This window comes from Macrotis lagotis, chromosome X (assembly GCF_037893015.1).
Source record: "Macrotis lagotis isolate mMagLag1 chromosome X, bilby.v1.9.chrom.fasta, whole genome shotgun sequence".
NCBI classification, from domain to species: domain Eukaryota; kingdom Metazoa; phylum Chordata; class Mammalia; order Peramelemorphia; family Peramelidae; genus Macrotis; species Macrotis lagotis.
In genome coordinates this window covers 154,648,315-154,675,565 of record NC_133666.1, presented here as the reverse complement: position 1 = coordinate 154,675,565, position 27,251 = coordinate 154,648,315, and the positions used below count along the sequence as shown (strand labels likewise).

The following is a 27,251-nucleotide window of genomic DNA, read 5'->3' as shown; positions in this document are numbered from 1 at the left end:
TTTTTTTTGCATGGTACAGCATTCTACATATTTCCCTATTTTAAATCTAATAGCACTTAAAGAATCATATGAAAACCTTTTGTCAAATAAGTGAATGAATTTTGCTTTCTGCAGAAATTCAGTAGATGAGGATAAATTAATATTGGCATAGAATATTTCCAAGTAGATAGATTGTTTCCTACTAAATTGGACTCATTGCATATTGAAAAATTTGTCCAAATAAATGTGAAATTCAAGAGGAATGCCTAATCATTGTTTTCTTGTATAATTTTTACTTTAAAATTTGTTTTTAGCCACCTTTATTTTCATTTTAGTCAGCTTTTAACTTGTTTCATGAGCAATCTTACATGAAAGATGGAAAATCTTCATCTGTTTAAAATTTGTTTTTAACTTCTTTTTGAAAGAGCTCTATCCCTGCTGTTTTGGCCTTCCAATTGATGGGGAGAAGTTAGGATAGGAAAAATGAAAAGCTTGAATCCCAGAATTAACCTCTAATGACATTTTTTAATATATGAATTTTTATGCAGTGAAAGGTAAATATTTTTGTAAAAGGTTTTATTGATGCCTTTTGTTTTTATAGCACAGTTTGAAGCTATCAGTTCCTACCCCAAATAAATCCTTTTTTTGTTGAATAAAAGCACAATCTATTTTTTACTTATTGCTTTTTAGGTTTCCTAATATTGAATAATGAATCCTTTACCCAATAATGGAGGAAGGTTCTTTGGGTTTATTAAAAACTGCTGTTAGTTTCCTTATTTATATTGCTATTCTTGAACTTTTTGTCCCTCTAGATACATTTTGTTGAACATACATTACTGTAATATGAGTTCTTTAAGCAGTTTGAGTATTATAACATTGAAAAAGTTATTTTTTTATTATGTTTGGCATGGCCTCAATATACATAATATTTTTTCTGATAGGTTTATTTCTTTAATGCATAAATAGATGTTCCTTTGTATGTCTTGGTCAGTGGTGCTAATATATTTTATTCCTTCTTTAGTTTTCTGTGGAATTGCCATAATCTTGTTGGATTATGTTAATACTACATAATTGATGTGGTTTATTTTATTACCTCCTACTTTGCCAAATTTATTGCTTAATTTAATTTTTAGTTGAATCTAAATAGACCACCATGAACAGAACACAACAGTTTTGGCCTCTTTATCTATATTTCTTCAATTTCTTGTATTTTCTTATATTTTTCTAGTGATGATTGATTGAAGTTTGTCCTTTTTTCTTGAAGAAGACCATGATATCAGGGAGTGATAATGTGACAAGAAGTGAATTGAATTTGAGGGAAGGGGTATACTAAGTCACCAACCTTTCTTTCTCTTCAGTAGTCATTTGAGTCCAGTGGCCAGACATGAATCAGGATGGCTGGAGAAGACCCTGGATGTGAGACAGGATTAAGTGACTTGCCTAGAGCTGCACAGCTACTAAGTGTCAACTGTATGGTCAATTTTGAACTCAGATCCTCTTGACTCCAGAACATGTGCTCCATTCATTGCACCATCCAACTGTCCCTGAATACAATATTGATAATAATGGGGACCCTTGCACTGCCCAGATCTTATTGGATTGTCCTCTAACACTTTTTCTCCACTGAATTCTGGTTTTTGTTGTTCATTCTTTTCAAAATCTCTGTAACCCCGTTTAGGTTTTTCTTGGCCAAGATACTGAGGTGATTTGTCACTTTACTGATGAGGAAACATTTTATTGATGAGGCAAACAGAGACTGACTTTCCCAGAGTCATGCAGCTACTGTCTGAACACCCCCAGACCAGCTCTCTATCCATTGAGCTGTCTTAGCAGTATGGCATACAGAAAAAAAACAATGTTTTCCCTAATCAGTGAGTGTCTCCTTTGTTTTCACTTCTTTGGATTAATAAGAATATTTTGTCAGACTTTTGAAAAAAGTTCTTTTCCCTAACTTTAGGTGACAAAATAATATAGAGTATCTCAAAAGTCATTAAACTGATAAAGCTTAAAACTGAACTAAGACTTGGATAACATTTTCAGGAACTTATTCAGGGTCAAATCAGTATCTTTCAGAAGCTGGACTTGAACCAATCTTGTCTCCTTGTATCTTAGGCCATATCTCAGTTCATTATGCCAAGCTGTCTCTTTGTGGATTTGTTAATAAAATTTTACCACTGAGCCTTTGGAATTTCTTAAGTCAACAATTATAGTGACTATAATTAGGGACTGATGTTTCTTTTCTTTTTTAATTTAAGACAATGGGGTTAAGTGACTTGCCCATGGTAACACAGCTAGGTAATTATTAAGTGTCAGAGGTCTGATTTGAACTCAGTTCCTCCTGACTTCTCAATCAGTGCTCTGTCCACTGTACCTAGCTGCCCCCGATGTTTCTTTTTGACAATGTTTATACCTTTAGTGTTGATTTCTTGTCTTACTGTTATAGCTAGCATTTCATGTACTACAGGGAAAGAGGTATTGGTTAAAAAAAGTTTGTATTGAGGAAACTTTATTTTCCTTAATTCAAAGAATGCCGGATCTATGTGTTAAGTTAAAATGACTAAGGAAAAGGACAGCCAGGTAGCACAATTTGTCCTTAAAACTTACTATGTGACCTTGGTCATGTCATTTAACTGCTGTCTGCCTCAATTTCCTCATCTATAAATTGGAGATAATGATAGCATTTACTTCTTGGGGTTATTATGAGGGTAAAATGAGATATTTGTAATGAACTTAGCATTTTTTTAAGGCTGAGCCTTGCATATAGTAGACACTGTATAAATGTTAGAAGTATTATTTTCAAACATGGTTACTGTGTTGGTTTTCTTTAACTGCTTTTCCTTAACTCTGTCAGAGTTGGAAACAACTATGGAACTGACTATGAAATCAAAAGATATCAAGAATGGTAAAAACTTTTCATCTAACCCAGTTTTTCTTTAATTTTTTTTTTCAGAATTATATGACTCTTTTTGTTTACTTTATTTACGTATTCATTTGGAATTTAATTGGTCCATAGGCAAGATGTTGATTTAAACCAAACTGTTCCCATTCTTCCTGTTAATTCCTGTCAAATAGAGGATCCTTTAATAATTTATATTTAGGAGTATAGCAGACAGTGCTTTTATTGGTTCTGGTTACTGGTTAACTAGTTAATTCTACTGGGTCTCTTTTCTTAGTTACCACTTAATAATGTAATTTGGGGACCTTGAAAATACTAGTTTTTCATCCCTAACTTATTTTTCTTAAGAGCCTACAATTTGCTTTTTTCCAAACAAAATTTGGAAATCTTGCTACTCTTTTGTCTAGAAAATAATCAGACTGGTGCAGCGAGTGGAATGCTGCACCTATCTTCAGGAAGACCTGAGTTCAAAATTGACCTCATATCACTTATTCCTGTTCTCAGTTTTTTCATCTGTAAAATGAGCTGGAGAAGGAAATAGCAAACTACTCCAAAGATACTCCAGTATCTTTGCCAAGAAAACCCCAAATGGGATCACAAAAAGTTGTATTCAACTAGATAACAACAATAAAATAATCCCTTGCAATTTTGTTGATGAATTCACTTTGTAAATTCATTTATGTAGAATAATTGTACCCAACCACAAATATTCTTGAGTAATTTTTTTAATTTCTAAAAAGCACATTTCACAGTTATCTACATAGAATTCCTGCATGAGTTTTGGTAGGTTATGAAGGTTACGAATTTATAGCTCTTTTGAAAGGTTTCCTTAACATTTTCTTCTCCTTAATTGGAGACCAAAATAGAAATACTGATGAATTTTTAGGAATTTATTTTATCTTGCTACCTTTTGGGAGTGAGGGCAGGAGATTAAGTTGAGGTTGAAAGATTAGTATAGTACATCCTGAGAGACTGTGGTATCCATAAAACAGAGTGAAGAGTTGCTTTGCAGCTTATTCTTGTAGAATTGCCTTAAGGCCCTGAAAGGTTAAATGATTTTCTAAGATCATAAAGCCATTATGCATCAGAGGCTGGACTTGGACCTAGCTTTTCCTGACCCATCTCTCCATCTATTTTGCTAGTCTATATTCCTTTCTTTATTGATTCTATGGGGTTTTCTAAGCAAATAATTATGTTGACTTGTACAGATGAATAATTTTTTTAAATTTATTTTTTATTCTCATTTTGTACAAATGTTTTTTTTACATTAATAAAATCTACTTGTTTACAAGTAAACAAAATACCCCTCCCACCATGAATATAGATAGACTTGCTTGGGTGAAAAAAGTAAAGGGGAGAGGAAAAAAATTAAAATTAAAAAAAAAAATAGTAATAATTGTAGGTATGGCCAGGTGGCGCAATGGACGAAGCACCAGCCCTGGAGCCACGAACACCCGAGCCCACATCCAGCCTCAGCCCACATCCAGCCTCGTAAACCCAATAATCACCCAGCCATGTGACATGCAAGCCACCTGATCCCCACTGCCCTGCAAAAACCAAAAAAAAGGGGAAAAAAAAGACCCAAAATAAAATAAAATAGTAATAATAGTAGGGGTGGCTGGGTGGCAGACAGAGCATTGGCCCTTGAGCCAGGAGCACCTGCGTCCCAATCTGGCCCCAGACACCCAAAGATCACCCTGCTATGTGGCCCTAGACAGGCCACCCACTTGCCCTGCACCCTCCCCCCAAATAATAATAACAAAAAATGTGCTTCAGTCTTTGTTCCAACACCAACAACTCTGTCGTGGGTGGATCACATTCTTTATGATAAGTCCATCACAAAAGTTACTTCCATATTTTTCCAACATTGCTATTGCTGATCGCAACTCCCTCCTTTCTTATTTCTCCACTACTATGTACTATATTTTCTTTCTCCTTGCACTCTGACTCTGCTGTAGGGTCGCTGAGTGACGCAGCAGACAGATCCCTGGTCCTGGGGCCAAGAAGCCCTGAGCCCCCATACCACCCCTTAGGCCCAGAATCCACCTGGCCCTATGGTCCTAGGCAGGCCATCCAATCCCAGCCCCTTGCAAGAAGTAAAAAAGAAAATGTGTTATATCTGACCACTCTCCCCCCATGGTCCATCCTCTCCTTTATTCACATCCCCCCCCTTCCCCTTGCTCCCCCCTCCTTCTTACTCCAGATGTCTATACCCCATTGAGTATATTTGCTGTTTCCTCTCCTAGCCATCTCTGATGAGAGCAAAGGTTCCCTCATTCCCCCTTGCCTCCCCCCTTTCCATATCATTGTAATAGCTCATTGTAATAAAAAAAAATCTTATGTGAAATATCTTGGCCTATTCCCCCTCTCCTTTTTCTTTCTCCCATTCCATTTCCCTTTTTTTCCTATTGACTCCATTTTTACACCATATTTTATCTTTGTATTCAGCTTTCTCCTGTGCTTCAACTATAAAAGCTCCTTCTACCTGCTCGATTAACTGAGATGGTACATATGAATATTATCAGTATCATTTTCTATACATGCAGTTCATCTTCATTAAGTCCCTCATATTTCCCCCATCTCCAGTCTCTATGCTTCACCTGAGTCCTGTATCTGAAGACCAAACCTTCTGTTCAGCTCTGGCCATTCCAAAAGGAACCTTTGAAATTCCCCTGGTTCATTGAAAGTCCATCTTTTTCCCTGGAAGAGGACATTCAGCCTTGCTGGGTAGTTCATTCTTGGCTGCTTTAAGTCCTGTGTGATCCTGACTGCAGCTCCACGATATTTGAACTGTCCTTCTGGCTGCTTGTGATATTTTCTCTTTGACTTGGGAGTTCTGGAACTTGGCTATAATATTCCTGGGGGTTGGTTTTTTGGGATCTCTTTCTCTGGGGGATTGGTGGGTTCTCTCCATTTCTATTTTGCCCTCTGCTTCTAGAATATCAGGGCAATTTTCCTGTAGTAATTCTTTGAAAATGATGTCAAGGCTCTTTTCCTGATCATGACTTTCAGGTATTTCAATAATTTTCAGTTATCTTTCCTAAGTCTATTTTCCATATCAGTTGTTTTTTCAATGAGATATTTCACATTTTCTTCTAATTTTTCATTTTTTTGGTTTTGAAGTATTGATTCCTGATTTCTGGTAAATTCATCAGTCTCCCTGAATTCTATTCTTTGTCTGAAGGATTTGTTCTCCTCAGAGAGTTTTCTTATCTCTTTTTCCATCTGGCCAATTTTGCTTTTTAAAGCATTCTCCTCAATAACTTTTTTGAACTGTTTTATCCATTTGACCTAAGCTATTTTTTAGCATGCTATTTTCTTCAGCATTTTTTTGGATTTCCTTGACTAAGCTGCTGACTTCATTTTCATGTTTTTCCTGTATCTCTCTCCTTTCTTTTCCCAGTTTTTCTTCAAACTCCCTCATTTGATTTTCAAAGTCTTTTTTGAGCTCTGTCATAGCCTGAGCCCAATTTCTGTTTTTCTTGGAGTCTTTAGATGCAGGAGCTTGTGCTTCCTCCTATTCAGACTGAGTATTTTGATCCTTCTTGGGCTCATTTGCAAAATATTTCTCAATGGTCTTCCTCTTGTTTCTGTGCTTGTTCATTTTCCCAGCCTAAGCCTGTTTTTTGGGGGGTGCTTCCTGAGCTTTGGGACACTCCCACAAGGGTCTCAGTGTGTGAGGTTCTGTCCTCCCTCCTGGTCTGTGAATGACCATAAGCGCTCCCCTCTGCCACGGGGCCGAGGTGGGGGGGCCCTGCGGTTCTATGGGGGGACTAGACTGGGATCAGGATCTGAATGTGGTCAGAGCCCTAGAGTCCTGTTCCAGAGGCAGAGGACAGAGCTCTGCAGTCTCTCTTCACTCCCCTCCCTCAGCTCAATGGGCTCATGCCCTGGGGGCTCCTGCTTAAGGGCTCTGCCTGCTTCTGTTTCCAGGTCTAGGCTGCGGAAAGACCAAGCTGCTTGCTGTGTGCCCTGAGGGCTGGGCTCCACCTCTGGCAGAGGTTCCCCGCTGTTCCCCCACTTTGTGCCCGGTGCTCCCCGGGGTGCAGCTCAGGAGACTCCCCGGCTACTGTGAGCTGAGGCTCCCGGTGCCCTGGGGCTGCCTCCGGGAGGCTGAAGTTCTTTGGCTCTGGCGGGCAGCCCCTCCGACCCCGGGGAGCAGAGCCTTTCTGCTCTTTTCCATGTTACCTTGAGTAGGAGAACTGCCTCACTGGGTCCCTTTGTGGGTTCTGTCTCTCGAAAGTTTAGTTAGAGTCCTTAGTTCATGAGTTTTATCAGAGAGCTCCTAAGACTGGATTGCTTCATGTCGCCATCTTGGCTCCACCCCTCTGGATTTACCTTTAATATTACTTACTCATTGCTCTATCTAATATTTCAACAGTTAGGTAAAATGACAGGAAGGGGAGTGATAATCCTTGCTTTATATCTATTTCTATTGAAGAAACTTTAATTCTTTCTCCATAACAAATAGCCTTATTTTTCTTCTGAGTAGTAGTAAAAATGATATTGTATTTAAATCATACTAAAGAAGGTTTTTCCATGCCCATTACTTTTAGGAATTTCTTTTAAACAAGTGAAAAATAACTATTTTTAAAGGCTGTATTTAACTATTGAAATAATCATTTTATTTGAGATTTCTATGATTAAATATATGAATTGTTTTATCACTTTGAACCATCTTTGCATTCTTGGTTTTGTTCGTGTTAAACAGTGGATTCTGTATCTGTTGCTCTAATTTTCTTGTTAGAATCTTAATGAAAGTTGCTTTACAAAATAACTTGTAGTCTGAATTTGTGCTGCCTTTGACTGCTACCTATTCCTTTTGACAAAGAAGTTAAGTTTCCTGGCTAATTAGTAATTTATTGTCCAAAACAGCTTTGAAATATTTTTAGTGAATTTTGTTGGCTGTTTGAAGTTGAGGTCATAATGTCATTGGAAAAGATTATATGTATACAAAAATTTTATACATTAAAAAAAAGGGAAGAAACTCTCATCTGTGATTTCATCTGTGATGAAAGCTTTGGATAAGAAACTTCCTCTTCCTGTGCAAATGAGCAGCTCTTCTGTAAAGTAGTACTAGTCTTAAGGGGATAACTAGGTGAAGGGGAAAATGACTTGCCCCCTAAGGTCAAAAAGCTTTGACCTGATTCTTGAAACTTACTTAGTTTTATAATTTAAAGTAATGGTAAACAAATGATTCCAAGATTAGGTTCTCTTTGAAAGTTATTTATGTATTTGTTAGTATTAATCTGTTAAGTCATTAATATAATCACCTGGCACCTGGTAAAATCTGAAGGTTTATTTGGTTACCCACTTGGTTTTAAAGTTGCTCAGACTTAAGGGGAAAGAAATTGATACTGATGACAATTGTCTTGCTATTAAAATTTAAAAATAATAATTTTATGATTGATAACAACTTAAACATTCAAAAAATAAGAAAGTTTACTTAGATTTGTTTGTAAATTCTCCTAATTTCATCCTCATCTGGGTCACACATTTTCTTTAATTTTATTTTCCCCCAGTTACATGCACTAACAAGTTTCAGTATTCACTTCCAAAATCTTGAGTTACAAATTCTCTCCTGTCTTCCCATACCATTCCCCCTCACTGGGAAAGTAAATTACTTGTTATTGGTTAAAAATGTGTAGTCATGAAAAAATGTCCACAGTTGTCAGGTTGTGGAAGTAAACATAATCATATACTCTTCTCCCCACTCACCTTCCCCTTCCCCCAGGAAAAATAAAAAAAGTATGCTTCAATAGTGTTCTTTATCATGAGTCCCTCGAGTTCTCTTGGATCACAGCAGTGCATTTTTTATGCTTCACTTCAGTCTTGCAGTTGAAGATCACATTTACTGTACAACTCTGGTCATTTCATCAGGAAAGTTTGAAAATCCCTTGTTTCATTGAAAGTTTATCCTTTCCTGTGAAAGAGTATGTTCAGTTTTGCTGGGCAGTTGATTGTTTTTTTTTTTTTTTAGTTTTGCAAGGCCATGGGGTTAAGTGATTTGCCAAAGATTACACAGCTAGGTGATTACAGTGTCTGAGGTAGCTTTTGAACTCAGATACACCTGACTTTAGTGTCTGTGCTCTATCTACTGTGCCACATAGCTGCCCCTGGGTAGTTGATTCTTGATTGTAATCCAAGCTCTTTTGCCTTCTGGAATATCATTCCAAGCAATTCCTTAATGTAGAAGCTGCTAAATCTTGTGTTATCCACAACATTTGAATTATTTTTTATTTTCTCCTTGATTTGGGAGTTGTTAAATTGATTGTAAATATTCCTGGAAGTTTTCATTTTGGGGTCTCTCTTAGGAGGTGATACAGTGGATTCTTTTAATTTCTATTTTACTCACTACTTCTAGAATATCAGGGCAGTTTTCTTGATAAATTTCTTGGAAACTGACAACCAGGCCCCTTTTTTGGTTGTGGTTATAGTTCAGTAATTTTTTAGATTATTTTTCCTTGATCTGTTTTCCAGGTCAGTTGTTTTTCCAGTGAGCTGTTTTATATTTTCTATTATTTTCTTGTTTTCTTGTTTTTTGATTTCTCACTTCTCACAAAGTCCTCAACATCTCTTTGCTCCATTCTATAAGGATTTATTTTCTTCAGTGAACTTTTATACCTTCTTTTCCATTTTGTCAATTCTGCTTTTTAAGATATTCTTCTCCTCATTGGCATTTTTTCCTTTTGGCTCAGACTGGTGTTTAAGATTTTTTTTTTTTGTTTTGGTTTCTCCTTTTTTTATCTCCTTTACCAAGTTGCTGACTTGGTTTTCATTCTATTGTGGATTTTGTCCCCTAGACTATTTAGCTTGATGATCTTACGTGGTCCCATGGATTCCATTTTCATCTGTATACTGATGATTCTAAGAGTATATTTTTCCAGTCCTAACTTCTCTATGGATTTCTGCTGCTTTTCAAACAACTTGGCCTTGAAGATATTACACTCAATATGTCCCAAACTGAACATAGTTTCTTTCCTTCAACCCTTTCCATTTCCAAACTTTCTTAATAATGTTTTGTGTACTACCATCCTCCCAGGTTCTCCAGACTGACAATTTAGGAGTCATCCTCTACTCCTTTTTCTTCTCCTTTACTCAATCTATTGTCAAGGTAAATTTCACTTTTGCAACATTTTCCACTCTGGTGGAAGCCCTGATCATTATGCTAATGATCATTCTTGGCCTCTTGCAGTTGATCCACTCCAATCTATCTTCTATTCAGTCATCAAAGTTTTCTTGTGCAAGTTTGACCATGTCAATCCCTCCCCCTCAATTCAATAAATAATCATGTTTTCCTATAACCTTTAGTTTCAGATATAAAACCCTTTGTTTTGTCTTCAAAGGCTTTAATAACCCCAGTCAGTGTGTGTGTGTGTCTGTCTGTCTGTCTCTCTCTCTCTCTCTCTTTCTATCTATCTGTTTTTTTCTTACACCTGCCCCAGATTCTCTCTGATCTAGTGACACTGTTCTTCTAGTTGATTCTTGAACAAGAAACTTCCATCTTGGATCTCTGAGCATTTTCTCTGTCCTCCTATGGTTAGAAGGGTCTCAGCTTTTTGGCTTCCTCAGATCCTTTCTTTAAATACTGCCTAAAATCCCACCTTTTATGGCAAGCCTTTCTCATTCCCTCTTAATTGGAGTGCTTTATTCCTGTTAATTATTTATTATTTAATCTTGAATAGATCTTGTTTGCATACATTTATTTATGTTTTAAACTATTAACCTCACTTTTCAAAATGGGGTTACCTGGCTCTAATAATATTTAAAATTTCCTGCAGGAAAATCACTCCCCCTTCTGAGGAGAGCCCTAAATTGTGACAATGGCCAGTCTCATGAAAGGCTTTTCTCCTTTTTGAGCCAGATATTGGTCTTATTCATCAGAGGCACAATCTAATTGATCCATATCACTGTTTAATATGTACCTTCCTCTCTGGACATGTTATGCTAATGACCATGCTATGCTAATGAGCCTCAATTACAGAAGGGTGGTGGGGAGGGTAGATTAATATGCATGAAACCAGTTAAGCATATGTACTTGTAAAAGGTCAGGGACCCTAAGTCTACCCAGACTAGTTTGAGCCAGTTTTGGCCTAATCTAGGCTCAGGTGTTTTCAGGTCTGGTTAGAAGAACTCTTCCAGTTGGGTGATTTGTCAGAGTCATCATTTCTTATATCTTTCCTTTTGTTTTACTTACACATTCCTGCACATGGCTTGAGTGTTTTAGTCTAATCAGTGGCCCAGGGACCCTTGTCTTTGTAATGTATTGTTCTGACCCATTCTAACATAACTGTCTTCTGCCATTCAAAGAATCCCTAGCACTTGTACAGTGCCTAATACATAGTAGATTACTTAAATGCTATTGATTAACTGACATTTAAGATAAATTATATGCTACCTCCTATAAAGTTGAAGAAAAAATATTAAGTAAATAAAATATGGTGATTAATAGAATAAAAATTTTCTTTTGTTCATGTTTAACTTATTTGACTAAAGGAATAAAGGAAAAATGTGACAATATGAATTGATTATATTAGGTTCAAATGCTTTTACATAGATAAAATGCAAGCAAAATGAGAAATACTATGAGAAATATTGTTAAGTGGGAAAAATGACAAGTAACAATGATATGTATAATTGAAAGGAAAGATAGACTATTCAACAGAGATGTAGAAAAAAGGATATACACACGATTTCAAAAGATAAAATGTAAATTACTGACAATCATAGAATCATTCACCTCATAATAAACTTACTGATATTAAAATTTATATTAAATTATATTAATATATATTCAATTATATTAAAGCAATTCTGAGATTTAAATTTGTTTTCATTAAATTTACAAAGATAGCAAAAGTTGAAAGGCTATTGTCAAACAACAGAAAGCTCTAAACCAGTGTCTCTTTTGAGAAGTTATGAATGGAACACTGAGTCTCAGTAACACCAAGGAAAACAAATTAGAATTATATTAGAAAAATCACTTCCTCAGACAATTTTTGATTTTGCTTTTGTACCAGTTATACAAAGAGCCCATCTATAACAGTATTTGTGTGTGTGGTGTGTGTTTGTGACAGTAATGAACTGAAAGAAAATAAACCTAATTATGAGAATATGTGCAAACAATTGGTAGTTTTTATATGTAGTGATATTATATATAAAAACAATATGGAAAAGTCAATTACAATTTTGCATCTCAATATCTTGTCACTTAGTAAATGTCCCATCAATACTGTTTTGATAGAAAACAAATCTATATTTTAGTTATATTTTATAGCTTCATTTGCTAAAATTCTCCTGATTTTTAGACTATATCTTGTGTGTACTATCAATCTCAGTATCAGATCATGTTTGATAATTTGATTAGGAGAGGCTTACCTATTTAATTTTTTCAGATAAACTAGTACCCTGTTAAGTCTGCTTAATAAAGTAGAGAAAGGGCCTATATTTTCTGTGAACATATGAATTTTGGATATTTTAAAGTATTGTATAGCTGAAAGTTTTTCTTTACCCTCCTGTCGTCATGACTTTAAAAAAATTTTTTGCACAAATATTTCCTTCAGAAAGCATAATCATAAAAATATGGATTAGGATAATAACTTAGTTTGATTTTCTATAGAACACAATCACAGTTCTCTTAAGTCCAAAACCTTCCTGTGACTCAATCTTGGCTTCTCAAGGCTTCCTTGCCAGGTTGACTGGTACCACTCTTATCTGAATTCCTGCCTCAAAGATTGCTATATCTCAAACTAATACTGGGTTTATGAGGTCATAATTGCTGCTGGCATTTGCTCTTATAATTGAGGAGGACAATTAACAGAAACCATTTCAGGGAGGCAGGGGAAGGAGGAAAGGCTTTTTTTAACCTCACAACTAGGTTGATTTCATGACTGTATTGGGGTCTTCATCCTCTAGATCCAGCAAGAGAGAAAGAAATGGAAAAAAAATTACAAAGAATTAAACCTATTCTTAAATCATATTTTGACTAATTATTCTTAGCATTAAAACTTTACATTTAATTCTTTTTTTAGTTAGCTAGCCTGTTTAAAAAAAGTATAACTTTAAATGTTTTGAATAAATTGTCTTTTTTTTTTACATTTTTTTTTGTTGTTGTAAAGAATTGAATGATTTGCCCCAAGGCCACGCTGCTAGCGTAATTGTCAGTGGTCAGATTTGAACTATCCACTGCGCCACCTAGTTACCCCCAATTGTTTATCTTTCTATATCTTTAAGATAAAGTAACAGCCATATTTTAAAAATTGCATTAAAATGTTTTTTGACATAACTTTTCTACTTCAGAGGCAAGAAAATTTCAGTTTCAGAAAAAAGATTTAAATAGAACTACTTGATTGATAGCTGATGCAATTTTATACTTTTGTAGGTTGATTGCTATTGTAAAGAAAGGCTTTGCCCTTTAATCTTGATACAGACTTTGACCATTGTATTTCACCATAGTTTTATTCTCCCTAAGATGATTAAGTTTATACTGTTGCAGTTATTATAACATGTTTCTGTTTTTTGGACTTTTTTTGCAAGACAGTGGGTCATAGCTAGGTGTAATTATTATCTGAAGCTGGATTTGGACTCCAGGGTAGTTGCTCTATTCACTATGCCACTTAACTGCCTCATATGTTTCTTTTATTTAAAAGAAATCATTCCTTATGAAGCAGTAATATTGCAATATATTTACATTGTTTAGCTATACCCTGGAGACATTTTTCCCTCAATTTTTTGATCTTAATGATAGTGCTATTTATTTTTTATAGGTCTTTTCTTGTTCTTGATAAAACCCTCCTTGGGTATAAGTCCTAGTAATAGAATCTTAGTCTAAAGGTATGAACAGTTTAATAATTCAAATACAATTCCAAATTATTTATGAAAACAGTTGGACCAAGCTCATAGCTTCATCTTACAGTGGATCAGGAAGTTTTCTTTCCCACGTTTCCTCCTACAATAAAATTTCCTGTCTTCCAACTCAGTTTATATGTTGATTTTGGATTGTTTTAATTTTCATTTTTTTAATTATTCGCTCTCTTGAGCACTTTATAAAATTACTGATTAGGTAAACTTTATATCTTTAGTGTATTGGAGAATAACTTAATCTTACATATTTCAATTCCCTATAGAATTTGATATCAAACTTTTTCAGTGATTGTTAGTATATTCTTAACATTTTTTCTATTTTAATTTTATTTGTGAAAGAATTTTTGAATTGTATTAAGCAGGTTTTGTATTTTGTTTCGCTATTTGGATTTGTTCATACAATTTCTTCCCCCATTCATAATTGTGAAACCTGAACCTTTCATTTTTCTCTAAATCATTTTTTATGTTGCATTTTTATATTTAATTTTTAGATGTTTATCCAATTGGAATTTATTGTATGTTGTTGAGGAAATTAATATTATATTGGAGATTATTTAATGCTTGATACTACTCTGTATATGACCCCAATTCTCCATTTTGTCAGGTCTTATTTCTCACTTAAATTCAGAAATGCAATCCATGTTGTCTTAAAGACCTTGTTGAAAAACCCCACCCTAAAAGACAATTCTTCTGTCCTTGTTTCTCCTTGTGAAATTAGAGGTGGTTTGATTGCTAACTGGGATGGTCTTGATTTAGGTGGTTCTGAATTTCTAGCCAAGAATATTAAAGGGAGCTGAGGTCTGTATAACAATGTGGGGTGTGTGTGATAATCCACACCAGAAAAGCAACCTACTTTTTCTAGCTGTAACCAATTTTGATATTCCTAACTAGCCACCTTTTCCTTTTCCTGGGTCTCAATAAAAATGGTATTTTTTTCTCTTATGAAAGTGGCCAGAGCAACTCACTTTAACAGGGATACTTTATTTGTCTTTTTATTGTATTTTACTCACTTGCAGTCTAAGTTTTAGGTCTAAACCTATTTTACAAATAGCTTTTCAGTTTTTGTTTTATTGAATAAAGTCCTAAGGGTTCTTAAAAAGTAAATACTGTGTGTATTTCTAGAAAGGTTCTATTTAAGATAGCAAAATGAAATAAATATTTAGGAGTTTATTTAGTATTTATGAATATATAGCTGTTGCCTCAGACATTTACTTTTGCCCCAATTTCCTAAATTGAAAAATTGGAATCACAATAGTAGCCATCTCCCAGGTGGGTTAAATAAGTTAGCACAGTGCTGAGCACTATGTAAATATTTGCTGCTGTTGCTGTTGCCCAGGGTCACACAGCTAGGTAATTATTTTGTACCTAAGACTAGATTTGAACTCTGGTTCTCCTGACTCCAGGTCTGATGCTCTATCCACTTTGCCATCTAGCTGCCCCTTGGTGTTTTTTCGATCTAGGAATTCTCTCCAAAGTGAAAGTTGGTAACTTGTCCATATATTATTGCTTGAGACTCAGAAAGTTAGTGACTTCTTTGAGGACTTCCATGAGTTTGGCCTTAAAAATAATAATTAAATTAAATATGTGTTTACCTTCAGTTTGTTCTAATAAGGGACATATGTTAATTTTCAGAGTTTGATGTTGAAAAAGAACAAAACAGAATTTGGTTAATGTACACATTTATCAATATTTCTCTAAGTTTGCCGATTATGCAGGTGGGGGTGGGGGTGGGGGGGCAGGGCTTATGAGAGAGCCAGACCCCCTACCATGGAGTCCTAATTTGGGGTTTTTATAACATGTTGATTATTAGAAGGCTGTTCTGAAAAGTCACCTCCATATTCTATCAAAGGAGGGAGTGGCTCCCAAAAGCCCCTTGGAGCTTAGGAATTAGATAGTAGACATTCCATTTAAATGGAGTGCCTTTATCAATTAAAGACCTCCACAAAAGCACAGTGAATCTTAGCTGCCCCTTTGATACAAAGTGATACTTCTTGATATAATAATAATAATAATAATATTATTAATAGCATCCTATGCCACCAAATTAAATAATTAAATATATGGGTGGATTTAAACCTCCATCTTTTTTTTAAGTTCAAGTTCTGTGCTTTGTTTGCTAAGACTTGCAACTTCTCTATAAAAATATTAACCAAATTACTCTGTAGATTTAGGAGCTAGAGTAATCAAACTACCAAAAACGTATTCTTCATAGAATTAAACAAAATAATAAAAATAATTTGAAGAAATAAAAAATGAAGAATATTATGTGTTAAGAGGAAAGTAAAGTAAAGGGACTTTGGCATTGCCAGATATTTAATTATATTTCAAATTGGTAATTATCAAAATTGCTATTGGATAAAATCCACTAGACAAAGCAGTTTAATTTTGTGACTTCTTAAACCACATAAAAAATTTTATTTTTTAATGGGGTAATTAGACATAAATGTTAAGAAATTCTTGTAAATCATCAGAAGGAATTGGATTTACTAGAAAATTGCTCACTATGTATTTTTTTTAGGTTTTTTTTTTTTCTTTGCAAGGCAAATGGGGTTAAGTGGCTTGCCCAAGGCCACACAGCTAGGTAATTATTAAGTGTTTGAGACCGGATTTGAACCCAGGTACTCCTGACTCCAGGGCTGGTGCTTTATCCACTGTGCCACCTAGCCGCCTCTCAATATGTCTTTTAAAAGACATTGACTCTTGTTCTCATCTGTTCAGAAAGAGAATATTAATGGTGCCCTCTGGTCCCCTGTTCAATGATTGCAAATATGCTAGTCATCTCATCTTGACTTTATATTAAGTCTGTGATCTCTGAGACCCAGATAACCTCAGAGTATTAGTCTTTGCCTTTTTGGGGAAAAGAAGATCACACTGCTGAGATGGTTTAGGAGTGGGAGAGCTATTCCTTTTCCTATTCCTTAAACTTTAAATTTTTTGTAACCTTTTGTAACCAATATTTAGGTATCGATTCAAGAAAATTGGGACATTGTAGGACAGTCTTAGTCAACTTGTTCTACTGTTAGAAATCTCAATTGTTTTGCTAGTGTGTATTATCCTCTTGGACAGAATATAGTGGCATACCTCAGGGGTAGTGTGGATTTGGTTCCAAGACCAATGCAATAAAGCAAATCACATGAATTTTTTGATTTCCCAGTGTGTGAAAGTTATATTTAAAATTATACTGTAGTGTTTTCAGTGAGTGATAATAGCATTGTCTTTTTTTTTAAAGTGCAAATCTTAATTAAAAATACACCATACGGTGTCTTTACTGAGTTATTGTATTTTTCTGGGGGGGGGGGGGTGTGATAGTGGGGAAAGAGTTATGCCATGAAATTGATGACTGCTGACTGATCAGAGTGGTGGTTTCTGAAGGTTGGAAAGGCAGAGACAGCTTATTAAAATAAAACAATAAAATTAGCTATATCAATTAAGCTTCCTTTAAATGAAACATTTCTCTGGAGCATGACATGCTGTTTGATAGCATTTTTTTTCAGCAAAATGTTTTCAAAAAAAATTTTTGTAGACAATGAAGGAATATCAATTCTGAGCCAGTATGCACCAAATACATAACATCTAAATTTTTAAAAGAAAAGCTAGATGAATTAAAGATGGAGATAGTTACAATACTATATTAATGAAGGGATTTAATCTTCCTCTCTCAGAACTGTATAAATTTCACCAAAAATTAAAAAATAAATGAATAGAATTTTAGATAACCTACATATTTACTGAATGTAAATAGAAAGGATATTTTTTTCTCAGCATTTCATGCTAAACTTTAATAAAGCCATATCATTTACTGATACATAAAAATTTTATAGCTAAAGCAGAAATATTAAAAGTATCCTTTTCAGATCACAATGTAATAAACCATGCATATATAGATTAAAAATTAACTGGAGATTAAACCACTTAATTTTCAAGAATGAATGGGATAAAACAATTAACTTTAAAGCAAATGACACGAAAGAATGAAAGTCATGGAAAAAAATATCCAAACTTAATGGGATACCACAAAAGTAGTGATTAGAGAAAAAAATTATACCTAAATGCTTACAGTAAAATAAAGAGCTGACAAAATGAACTGAGTGTACAGTTTAACAAAACTAGGAAAAATAACAAACAGAATTCCCCAGTTAAATGTTAAATTGGAAATCCTAAAAATTAAAGTAGAGTTAGAGTTATTTTGCCCAATAATATGTCAATAAATTTAGCAATTTAAGTGGAAAGGTAGAATATTTACAGAAATATAAATTGCCTAGATTTAGTAGAAGAGGAAATAAAGTAGACTATTTTGGAAAAAAAGAAATTGAACAGATCCATCATAAATGAACTTCATAAGAAAAGAGCATCAGAAAAAAAAGATGGATTTAAAAGTGAATTCTTTCAAACGTTTAAAAATCAGCTGATTTCAATCACAAACAAATTATTTGGAATAAAAGCTGAAGGAGTCCTACCAAAATTCCTTCCAAGAAACACATATGATTCTGATGATGAGGTTTGTTTTTCATATGACAAACATATGAATTGGATTTGAGTCAATGATATTGGGCTAAGTCACCAATCTCACTTTCTCCCCCAGAGCCATCTGGATCCAGTAGCCAGATATGAATTAGGATGATAGAGATATCTCTGGATGTGAGATATTCAGGGTTAAGTGACTTGCCCAAGGTCACACAGCTGATAAGTGGCAAGTGTCTGAGGCTGGATTTTGTCCTCTTGAGTCCAAGATCAGTGCTCTATCCATTGTGCCACCTAGCTGTCCCATAATACCGATAGCTCACCCAGGAATTTGTTTAATGGATATAGATGGAAAAATCCTAGATAAAATACTAGTAATAACATTGAACACTATATTACAAAGATTGTATTGTGGTTAAATAGGATTTACATCAGAAATATAGGGATGATTTAACATAAAGAAAACAATGATTTTATCAATAGATGTAGAAAAAGCTTTCCATTAAAGTACTACATTCATTTCTATTAAAAGTACATAAGTATTAATAAAAATGAATTTTTCTTTAAATTGATAAAAAGCATTTAATGTAAAATCATCAGCAAGCTTTAGTTAGAAGAAGCCTTCCCAGTAAGAACAGGTGTGAAACAGTGATGCCCACTGTCATCAGTATTATTCAGTATTGCAAATGTAAATCATAGCAATAAGAGAAGAAAAATATATAGGAAAAATCAGAATAAGTAATGAAGTAATAAAACTCTATTTTTGCGGAAGTTATAATGCTATACTAGAAAATCCAAAAGACTCAACTAAATAGTTTGATAGCATTTTACCCAGAGCAGAACTTCTTTCAAAATTGGAGCTGATCCTCTCAAAACCCTGCTACTGTGCTTTATAAATTATGTTTGTATAATTTTCTTCAATGTTATTGTCTCAGGAAATAGGCAGAAGCATGACTTGTTGGTGGAGCACGCAGAACACCCACATCATTTATTTTATTTAAATTCCTCCCCTCATATATAGGTGTGGCTTGTGGTGCCCCAAAACAATTAGGATTGCAACATTAAAGATCATAGACATAACAGATATAATAATGAAAAAACTTGAAATATTGTGAGAAATATCAAAATGTGACAGACACATGATATGAGCACATCAAAACGGTCCCGATAAACTTGTTGATGCAGGGTTGACACAAGCTTTCAATTTATAAAAACAAATATCAACATCTGAGAAGTGCATTAAATGGAGATATACCTGTATACTATAGGCTACTTGTTTAGCCCTTCATGCCCTCAGATTCTGGAGAATTTATTTCTTGAAATACCTGGAAATTGTGTGTTAAGACAATATTCATATAATTTTATTTTAAATTTGTTAGAATTTTTGGATCATTTGTCTTATTTTTTTGCTTTTTTCTTTAGCTATAGGTAGGTAATGAATTGTTCTTTCATTGTTTTACAGAGCGTTATAATTTCAAGTATTTCTTCTGAACTTGGAGAAGAAATTCACGCTTGGATGGTGGATTAACAACAACATTGAAATTCAGGAGAAAAAAAATTACAAAGTATTGGATTTTCACCCTAGTCAGGCAGCTTTGCTGCTCACTTAAACACAGATGAATGAAGACCCCATTTGGAAAAACAGCAGGTCAGCGATCCAGAGCTGATGCAGGTAAGAGAGTTGGTGTTTATGGTTTCAGAGTTGCATTGAGTTACATATAATATACTTTATGACTAATGAGCTTCTCATAGCCCTTCAATATTATCTTTCAAGTACTATATAAATTTTTGTTTTAAAAGACACAATAGAATAGTAGTTTCAAATTATCCATTGAATTGTTGCTCTTAAAGTTCTTGAATTTCAGAAGGAGTCAGAAATACAATACAATCTTCCAGAGGTGACTGAAGCAGTAATAATTATTCCCAGGAAGCTAGTAATAATTTTAGGGGAACCTTGAAGTAGTCTATGGAATATAAAATTGTGTCTTATATTTCTTTTAAAATCCTCTTAGAACTTTGCATACACTCAGAATTAAGTGAATTGCCTAGGGTCACACAGCTAGTAAATGTCCAAGGCCAGATTTGAACCCAGAAAGAATGATTCCTACCGACCATCAAACCCAGTACTCTCTGCTATATGCCTCTTAGCTGCCCAGATGAGGAAGTAGGTGCTGTTATAGTTTCATTGTACAGATGAAATAATTGAGAGGTCAAGTTGCTATGTTTGAAAATTAAAGTAAACTGAGACAATAAAGTTCTGATCACTTTAATTTTATTCTTGAGATAATAACAAATACTTCTCAGCAAGCCAAGACCACAAGGTCTTTATATAGTTTTGGGAAATCCAAGAGTACAAAGAAAGGCAATATCACAGATGGAAAACAATATGATTGGTGAAGATGTCTGAAGTGTATCATAATGAACAAAAACAATGTAATTGGGGCTAGCAACAATCCCTCTTTCAGTCCTGCTCTCAGGAAAGTTTGATTGATAGAGTGGATATCTGTTGGTAGTTGAATAGAGGTAACTTCTCGAAGTCCACCCTGTTATTCTGTGGGCTTTTTTAGGTAGATCAAAAGATATCATTTAATTGTATGTGGATATGCAAGGCTATATAGTAATGCCATATTTCTTTGAGTTAAGTTGCTTTATAGAACAATTGAATTTTAAACAGACTTCAAGGGAAAACTGAACTTGTTGACTCATGAACTTCTGAACTTAACTCAGAGGCAAAGAAACATTTTCTCAGAGAGTTACTAAATAGAATTAATTATAGAATGGAATAAAATAGAAAATAAACTATTTGATTTTCTCAGTTATTTACAAATTGAAAAGTCTTCTTGACTTCTTCTAATCCTATTCACTATTTCTCAGTATGTAAACATCTAGAGATATCACCAAAAGAACCACAGGAATATTAAAAGCATTCTGAGGACTCACCTTTCCTTGCCCTCTGCTTCTCCCACTATAAAGAGATCAATTTGTTCAGATCTTGTTGACAATGTCCATTGTTCTGGGTTGGCCCAAACTTAGGCTTTGATGTTTGTAGTTCAGGTTTAATATTGGAATAAAATGGATACAGTAGAGATGTACATAACCTTACCAGGAGCAGGATAATTAGCATGGATAGGCAATTGAGAACAACTCAAATTAATACAGCCACATCAAGTCCTACTTTTGCTCTGTTACCCAAGTATCTGAAGACCTTCCAACTTCTTGTGACTGTTATACTCAGGTGATAGGAAGTCATAATGTCAGCAGTATGAGCCCTTAGTCCCCCTGACCAACCAAGTTTCCAGGAATGATTCAGTGTTTTAAGTAAAAACTTGATTAACCTGAATGGAAGGAATGGTTAGAGTTTTTGTCCAAACACAAGGATGCATAAAGATAAAAACAACTTACAGAAAATTTTGCAGGGCAACATTTTTCCTTCATCATCATCTTTACTCATTTTTTTGCCTTTAGTCAAATTTTATTCCCATTTTCCCTTTCCAATCTGTGATATGAGGGCCTTAGTCTATGACTGTAAATAAAGGGATTAAACTGAATGATTTCTAAAGAACCTCAAAAATTCTAAGTATATTCTTTCTTGAAGTGCATTAAGTTGATTTATTACATCAGATTTTGGGGGAAGTCTGTGAGGTAAATTTTTAAATTGTAATATTAATCTTAGCACTTCTGGCCAAAGTGTGTCACATTTTTTTTCTCTTTCAGCAAAGTCACAATGTTAAGTACAACATCTGTGGATTTATTTATTAGACTGTTTGAGTCTAAAATTTTTATAGGAAATTGAAGTATGCTATATATGCACACACTTCTTGATTTTGTGTTTCTATTTAAGGTGTTTTTTTTTTTTTTTTGCAAGGCAAATGGGGTTAAGTGGCTTGCCCAAGACCACACAGCTAGGTAATTATTAAGTGTCTGAGACCGGATTTGAACCCAGGTACTCCTGACTCCAGGGCCGGTGCTTTATCCACTGTGCCACCTAGCCACCCCTTGTTTTTTGATTATTAAAATAGGGTTTTGGAATTCTCTAGGATGGTCAAATCCAAGCCCCTCAATTAAGGCAAAACTCTAAACTTAGTGTAGACTAAACCAAATTTAGTTATAATTGGGATTAACGGAATAAATAAAAGTAACATGCAATGTGGATTATATTGATTTAGAAAACCAAAATAACCCCATATAGGGATCCATTTCTCTCTCCGTTTTCTTTTGTATACCACTGTTTTACTACATACTCTTTCAGTGTATCAGTACATGTCTTTTTGGCAGAAATGGAGACAGCCTCAGAAGATGTTACTTTTACTTTGGGGAGATAAAGGTTTGGTTACTATCCACTTGTAATAGGGTGTTGAATCTGGAAGCAGAGTTGTGAATCCTAACTTTTTTATTTAATACTAATTCTGTGTGTGACCTTGGACAAATAACTTTCTTTTTCTTAGCCTTGAATACTTAATATAATATAAACTCCTTTTTGGTAGTGACAACTGGTTCTCAGTGTATCACTTTCAATTTTCCTGTCTCAGAATTATAGACTTTGAGAGTTCAAAAAGAACTCTGTGGCCATCATTAAATGTGTATCTGAGAAAGTCTCCCTTCCTTTTATGTGGGTCATCCTTACTTTGCCTGAGATTTCATTGTTACAGGGAATACCAGATGATGAAATTCTCTACACATTCAGGTTGACACCTGTTGTATAGATTATATTAGTTTTATGACTTGCTTATGGCCACTATATCAATTATTGTCAGAAGTGGAATTTTAGCTGTCCACTGTAATTATTTTTGACTAACAATAAAATAATGAAAAAGTCAGGTTATACATGAAATTTTTTCTCTTTTAAGATTTACTTAAAAAGCTATAGATGGAAAGACATTAAAGATGTCTGCCCAGAGCCTAATGAGAGAAGTTTTTATAGAAATCACACAAAAGAGTCATAAACCTATCAGGCTGTATATAAAGGAATCATTGATTACTTTTTGATCCTCATACCCATCCGTAAGGTCTGGTCTATGTCAGAACTGACAAAGATCCAAAGAGTAGCAGGATTAGTGTCTCCTTTTATTCCATATGTTATGATGTTGATATTATAGACATAGAAATATTGAGATTTCGCCCTTCCAAAATTTCCTAAGTTTGAGAATTTAACTCTTATAGAGATAACCAGACTAGTTTCCTGCCTTCTCTCCTGTCTAATTGTTGACACAGCTTTGAAAGTCTGACTTGTAGATGCAGTTAGAGGGGGACCAAACTTGTTCACATAGAGTCAGTCTTCAGATTTATAGCTGGAGAGACAGACCTTGAGAAGGGCAGAGGCTAGCATTCAAACTTATAAACCTTAATTAGAGAGCAACTTTTGATCAGAAATATAAGATTTAGAAACTTTTTTTTTAATTCATTACTTTGATTTTTATAATTTCACCTCATCTCATCTCACTTCCCTCTCCTCCCCCTCCCCACAGAAGGCAGTCTGTTAGTCCTTACATTGTTTTCATAGTATACATTAATCTAAGTTGAATGTGATGAGAGAGAAATATCCTTAAGGAAAAAATAAAACGTATAAGAGATAGCAAAATTACATAATAAGATGGGGTTGTTTTTTGTTTTTTTTTTTTTTAATTAAAGGAAATAGTCTTTGGTCTTTGTTCAAACTCCACAATTCTTTCTCTGGATACAGATGGTATTCTCCATCGCAGATACCCAAAAATTGTGTCTGATTGTTGCACTGATGGAATGAGCAAGTCCATTAAGGTTGATCATCACCCCCATGTTGCTTTTAGAGTGTAGAATGTTCTGGTTCTACTTATCTAACTCAGCATCAGTTCATGCAGATCCTTCCAGGCTTCCCTGAATTCCTATCCCTCCTGGGTCCTAATAGAACAATAGTGTTCCATAATGTACATATACTACAATTTGTTCAGCCATGCCTCAGTTGATGAATATTCACTCAATTTCAAATTCTTTGTCACCACAAATGGGGCTGCTATGAATATTTTTTACAAGTGATGAGAAACTTAATTTCACTTAAGTTTCTGGACACTGATATATGGTATCTATTACATCATATGGTCTCCAAAAGTTTTTTCCTTATATCAACTTAAATTTGCCATTTTGTAGCTTCTGTCAGTTAATCCTAGTTTTGTTTTCTAGATGTAAGCAAGAAAAAAAGTCTTAATTCCTCTTCTATAAACTAGAGATGGTTATACATTTCTTCTCAATACTAAACATAGGTGCTTCTTCCAACCCATACTTGTATGGCATAGATCTTGATTATCCTGTTCCAGATACTATTTTAGCTTATCAGTTCTGGATTTTGTTGGGATGAATGTTTATGAAAATGATTTGAAGGATTTTAGAAGAAAATCTGAAGTTTAATTTTGGAGAGAAAATTTATGGTAAGCTGAAGGAAGGGAATCTTCTGAAGAAGGATCAGAACTAGAGCTGAGAGAAACAGGAGGCATATAGGGCTATGGGGAGAAGCTAGAAAGCCTGGGCCAGAGCTAGAGACTGTATATGATGAAGATATTTGTCCTTCATTCTCAAGACCATGATAACAGGGAAGATTAGTGCTGACAGTAAGTAATAGGAGTAGAAGGATGGTAGGAGGGGGGGGAAAGGTAATTGCCAAGGTCAGTGGCAGAATTTAGGGTAAGAATAACTGGAAATCTGGTTGTTGTTATTGGTTGTCCTTATCAGGGAAGTGTTGCCATGACATACTAGTGAATTGGATTTAAGTGAGGGTGAGCCTTGCAAAGTCATCAACCTCACTTTCTCCTCTGAAACCACCTGGATTCAGTGGCCAGATATGTGTCTGCTGTATTGGAAATGATCCTGAATACAGTGGGCAACCCTTTTGAGCTAAGATTTTTAGCAGATCTTAGTTTGAGGGAGGCAACCCCCATTCAGTGATTATTTAGGGTTTCTCAACATTTTAAGGTTGACTAGAAAAAATATGAAACAAAGAATAGCCTTTTTTGCATAGGAAAAATAATATATCTGGGATAAAAAAATCAGGATGAAAAATTATCCCATTTCCTTCAGGAGCTTTTCTTTTATGGAAGATATCAAAAGCAACTTTGATATAGCAATTCTCCAGGGAACTAATAAGAAAAGCAAGAACTAAAGAGCTTACTTTAATAAGTGCAGACACCAGGGAGAAGTTTTTACGTTGTGCAATAATGGCCTTCTGATACTTGTGAGAAATTGGATTTTTCTTCCAGTGAAGGAACTTCGGTTTTTTTCAGATAACAATTTAGATTTTTTTAGCTTAATTATTATTTATAATATGGTAGAGGACACAGTGGGTTGATTTAAAATTTGCATGCATATGCACACACATATAAAAGGATTGCTATACCAAAGGTAGTATTTCCAGTTTACATATATGGATACTAAAGTTCATAGAGGTTCCTTGTGAGTACATAGCTAGTAAGTGTCTGAAGTGGGGTTAGCACCCAGGTTTTATAACTGGTCTCTCTATTGCATCCTCTATGTTCATTGAGGATATCTACCATATGCCCTCTATCCTCTATGTTCCTTGAGGATATATATATATATGTACCATAATCCTTTCACAGATCACTTTGTCCATAAATGTTCAGGAGCTCTTGAAATAGAAGAGGAATTGAATTATGGGAATTACCTAAAGATTAGGTTTGTAAGTTGTGAATAGTCCCTCCCCCTAAAAAAATCAACATTCCAAAGAATTCTGGGGAATAATGGATTTAGGGGAAGTGTTGTTTTATTTCCCCCAAAGTTATTGAATGGATCTGCATTATTAGCTCATGGAAGTAATTTTAGTAAAATATCTAAAATAAATCTTAATTATCCCTTTGATTATTGCTGCTAGTATGTGGTGCTCCTATTATAGTTAAAAGTGCCAGGAACTTTTTTGTTTTTGTTTTTGCAAGGCATTGGGGTTAAGTGACTTGCCCAAGGTCACATAATTTAGTAAGTATTAAGTGTCTGAGGCCTACTCTATGTGCTGCACCACCTAACTGCCCCAGCCAAGAACTTAAAAGTAGGAATATTTCTTGGTCCTAGGAGGAAAACAGCTCTAAATACATGTTTTTCATTCTGAGAAATATTTTCCTGTGTCTTTAACCCTTCTCAATTAAAGTGCATTTGCAACTGTCAAAATAAATTACAATAGATTTTATTCATTTTTGTTCTTTTAAGGCATGATAGTATCTAAGAAAAGTAACTCTTTAAGGTATTTAGGGAAGCCATTCAAAACAGGATTGAGACATTTAGAGACATTCTGCCAATAGGCAGAAATCATTAAGTATATCACACTAGTAGAACTTTGGGGTTTGTTGTTGTTGGGGGGTTTTTTTTTTTTTGGTAATCCTCCCTGGAATCTTAGAAACAATTACTGGGCTTTTCTGTAATTTAATTTCCACATTTGTAAAATGAATTAACATTTAATTTACCTTGGAGCAGCAAATGAACTATAATGGAAAAGTCAAGTGGGCAAGCATTTTTGCAATTGGTGATTTATTTTTTAGATATTTTTTTTTGCAAGGCAAATGGGGTTAAGTGGCTTACCCAAGGCCACACAGCTAGGTAATTATTAAGTGAGACAGGATTTGAACCCAGGTACTCCTGAATCCAGGGCCGGTGCTTTATCCACTGCGCCATCTAGCCACCCCCTTTTTTTAGATATTTTTAATGAAATGTTCTAGTTTCCTGGATGTTGAGGGAAAGTGACTTGTTTTTAGATTTTTTTAAAGACTTGTAAAACCCCCTTTCATACCTAATTCAAGAGAGATTGTTTTAGCAGTTGGGAGTCATTGGACCAGAAACTTGGTTTTGAAGTTGAAGATTGCCTAACTGACCATGGCTAAGTGATTTAAATACTCAGAGGGTGACTAGTGGATAGAGCACCAGCCCTGGAGTCAGGAGTACCTGAGTTCAAATCTGGCTTTAGACACTTAATAATTACTGTGTGTCCTTGGGCAAGCCACTTAACCCCATTGCTTTGCAAAATATCTGAAAAAAATACTCAGAACTTAAGTTTATCCATCTGTAAAAGAGCAATATCAATAGC

The 27,251-nt window shown here is 34.6% G+C and overlaps 1 protein-coding gene across 10 annotated transcripts in view; it reads left to right on the top strand.

Moving 5' to 3' along the window:
• Positions 1 to 27,251, top strand: part of SPIN1 (spindlin 1) — a 109,761-nt gene that overhangs the window by 36,846 nt on the left and 45,664 nt on the right. For all 10 annotated transcript variants that reach the window (XM_074201548.1, XM_074201552.1, XM_074201547.1 and 7 more), the window contains one exon: positions 19,662 to 19,871. In XM_074201548.1, the coding sequence (XP_074057649.1) occupies positions 19,820 to 19,871 (52 nt within the window). In that variant the 5' untranslated portion in view covers positions 19,662 to 19,819. The remainder of the gene's footprint in view (positions 1 to 19,661; positions 19,872 to 27,251) is intronic.